Source organism: Elgaria multicarinata, chromosome 11 (genome assembly GCF_023053635.1).
Source record: "Elgaria multicarinata webbii isolate HBS135686 ecotype San Diego chromosome 11, rElgMul1.1.pri, whole genome shotgun sequence".
NCBI classification, from domain to species: Eukaryota; Metazoa; Chordata; class Lepidosauria; order Squamata; family Anguidae; genus Elgaria; species Elgaria multicarinata.
Genome location: NC_086181.1, coordinates 6,488,112 through 6,491,320, shown reverse-complemented (window position 1 = coordinate 6,491,320; position 3,209 = coordinate 6,488,112). Strand labels below are relative to the sequence as shown.

Sequence of the window (3,209 nt, the reverse complement as noted above, 5' to 3'; positions counted from 1 at the left end):
TGGTGCTGAGAAATCTCAGGTATAGAGTCTTCACCTCCTTCCCACAATTGCAGCTTTTGGGGTACCTTAGGGAAAGGGAATGACCATTAAACCAGTCTATAGCACAGATTGTTCACACGGGTTGTGTGTGTTAGTGTTTTTGTTTTGTTTTTGCGATTTGTGGCTGTTCTGGTAATGTTAAGCATGCTGTGGTGAGGGGTGGGGGAGGGAAAGGAAAATAGGGCATATTTAGGAAAAGTAATTGCAATTCTTCTTCCAGCTTACTAACTCAGTTTGCCAGTATTACCAGCCTATGATTGTACATACCATCGTCACAGTCCAGTCCACACCATACACCAGTGTGTCTTATAGAATTAACAATCTCCAGAGCTTCCCCACATGCAAATCAGACCCAGCTGCAGAAGCAACCAAAGCGGTCACTCAGGTCAGCAATATATTAAGGGGCACACCACTAATTGTCAGTTTTGTACACTGTGAGGCACGGGTGGGCAACTTGCGGCCCTCCAGATATTGCTGGAATACAACATTCAGAGGACTATAGGTTGCCCACTTCCGCTGTAAGACTTGCGCCTATTTACATAAAAAGTACATCCAGACCACATGCATGGGGATGGCGGTGGGTGGTGGTGGAGGATTTCATTCTGATGGCAAAACATTGTTTCAACCCTTGTTTTATTTCTTGTTATGTCTTTCACAGATAGTGCTCTCCAAGCCACAGTCTTCAAGACTTCCTAAGAGGTGAAGAAAGTTCTAGAGGCAGCTGATGACGGAGCGGATGCACGGTTATCCAGATGCCCCGACATGCCTTTCCTGGACTGGTTCCTCTACCACTCAGTTGCCATGTGGTTGCTCCTCCAGAGTTTTGTTCTGATGACCTTTTGCTTCCACTCAGCCACCACCTTTCCCAAGGGCTGCTACTCCTCCACTGAAGATGGCTTCAAAACTTTCCGTTGCAGCAAAGCTCAGCTTACAGTTATCCCAAAAGATATACCCAATGATACCAACAAGTTGTACCTGGATTACAACCAGATTTCTTTCTTGCCCAATGACGCCTTTCAGAATTTGCCACTTCTGACGGAACTAGACTTGTCTCACAATGTCATAAGTCGGGTGGAAGTCGGAGCCTTCCGGGGCTTGTCGGAAAATCTGCTTTCTTTGGACTTGTCTTCTAACAAACTTGTGTCTGTCAACAAGGATGTCTTGAACACACTAAAAGCCAAAGCCAACCTATCCAGCAACCCTTGGCTCTGTGACTGCACACTCCAGCAGCTCATTGAGAGAGTAGAGCTGGTTGCTGGCACCTCTGATGGTATTATGTGTGATGCCTCTGCACGGAAGGAACACATTGGAAAGCCATTCCTGCAACTGGTTGGAGACATAGACTTTTGCAACATCTACAAAAAGACCACAGACATTGCCATGCTGGTCACCATGTTTGGCTGGTTCGCCATGGTGATCTCGTACTTGATCTACTATGTCCGACAGAACCAAGAAGATGCCCGACGGCACCTAGAATATCTCAAGTCCTTGCCTAGCAAGCAGAAGAAGTCAGAAGAGTCATCTACAATTAGCACTGTGGTGTGACCAAAAATAATTTTTAAAAACCCTCCCCTCCCCCACATCCTTAGAAAACCATAGGTCTGTTGGAGTAGATAAGAGAAACTCTATATCTACTTCAGATGGATCGTGTCCACTAGATGCTGGAATGCACAATGGCTGAAGAGACTGTTATTAAGCAAACAATGGGAAAAATACTTTGGGAGGTAGGCCCTTGCTTATATAAAAGGCCTTCCTTAACATTCATTCTTGAGCAATGGACAACAACAAAATCATGTCAAAGTCACAGCCATGGATGAATTCTTTGGCACATGTCAAAGTAGGGGTGAATGCCAGGTTGAACCCATTGTTTCCCAGTTTTACAGTAGAGCTTCTCATCACACAGAGACTTTGCAAAACCTTCTTTCTCTTGATATTTGGCAGCCTTCCCCAATATGGCACCTTCCAGATGTGCTGGATTACAATTCCCATAATCTCAGCCAGCAGGACCAATGCTAGCTGGGGATGATGAGGGTTGTTGTCCAAAACATCTGGAGGGCACCATTTGGGGGGAAACTGATACATGGTATCAAACACCTGGAGAGCTGCATGCTGGAATATGTTCCCATCAGGCAATGCTCCAGAGATAAAAGGAATTGGGAGCAAGATGATTCTGCTGTTCTTTGTGTTTCCTAACTGTGTTCAGTGGGGCTTACTCCTAAGTAAGTGGGCACAGTATTGCACTTAGAGGTTATTTCAAGGCCTGAAGTACAAAAGCCCCAAAGAGGTACAATTTAGATGTAATTACCAAGTGCCGGGAGGCTTTTGAGTCTGTTATTAACGCGCAAGATGAGAGAAGACAAAACAAATTACACCGCCCCATTAATGCTGAATATCCTCTTTGAACACATATTAACAGCAGCACCAGTTCCCCTCCAAGATGCTTCATATTAGAAGTATTTGGTTTTTTTAAAATATATTTCTTCTTCTCTGCTGGAATCCATTAGAACATTAAGCGCAGGGTAGGCGGAAGAATCAATGTTTTGAACTTTTAAGCCACAGTTCTTGCAGCTGTTGAGGTTATTTCTTCAGCCTGCTGGGAGATGGAAAATCTTAATTAGCTAAAGTGATGTAGAAAAAAAAAATCATACCCACACTGACTCTCGAAGAATACGAAGTAAACATTCACAAATGCCCTTGATCCAGAGAACAGCAGGAGCAGCAGAAGGCTGTGCATATAAGGTGTGTGCACCTATAGACATTCACTGCCTGGCTCTCAAGCTTGTACTCAGGCTGATTTGCGGGGGCCTCTGTGGAGTAGCACATGAACCGCGTGCATGGATCAGCACAGTGCTGGGCGACATCCTGTCCTTTGGCAACAGCCTTTTCTGCATCTGCTCTGGCAGTTTCACATATAGAAACCTGTTTTCTACAGTGGATTGCATTCCCTGGATCAGGGTGATTGTGTTTGCCTGTTTCCTCTTATTACACGTGGCTGCGTCATTACAATAGTAATCTAGGACTCTAAAATTCCCCATGATTCACAGAGCTTTTACCATTTTGATAAAATAACTTAAAAACAAAACAAAAACCAAAATAATCATCAACCAGTACCTGAGAATATTTATATGGGCACTTATAGGCAAAATGTCACATTACCAAGAAATGTATAG

The 3,209-nt window shown here is 44.2% G+C and overlaps 1 protein-coding gene across 1 annotated transcript; it reads left to right on the top strand.

Moving 5' to 3' along the window:
- Nucleotides 1-725: 725 nt before the first annotated feature.
- Nucleotides 726-1,584, top strand: LRRC3C (leucine rich repeat containing 3C). Its single transcript, XM_063137855.1, has one exon. The coding sequence runs from the start codon at nucleotides 802-804 to the stop codon at nucleotides 1,582-1,584; it is 783 nt and encodes a 260-aa protein (XP_062993925.1). The 5' UTR covers nucleotides 726-801.
- Nucleotides 1,585-3,209: the final 1,625 nt, after the last annotated feature.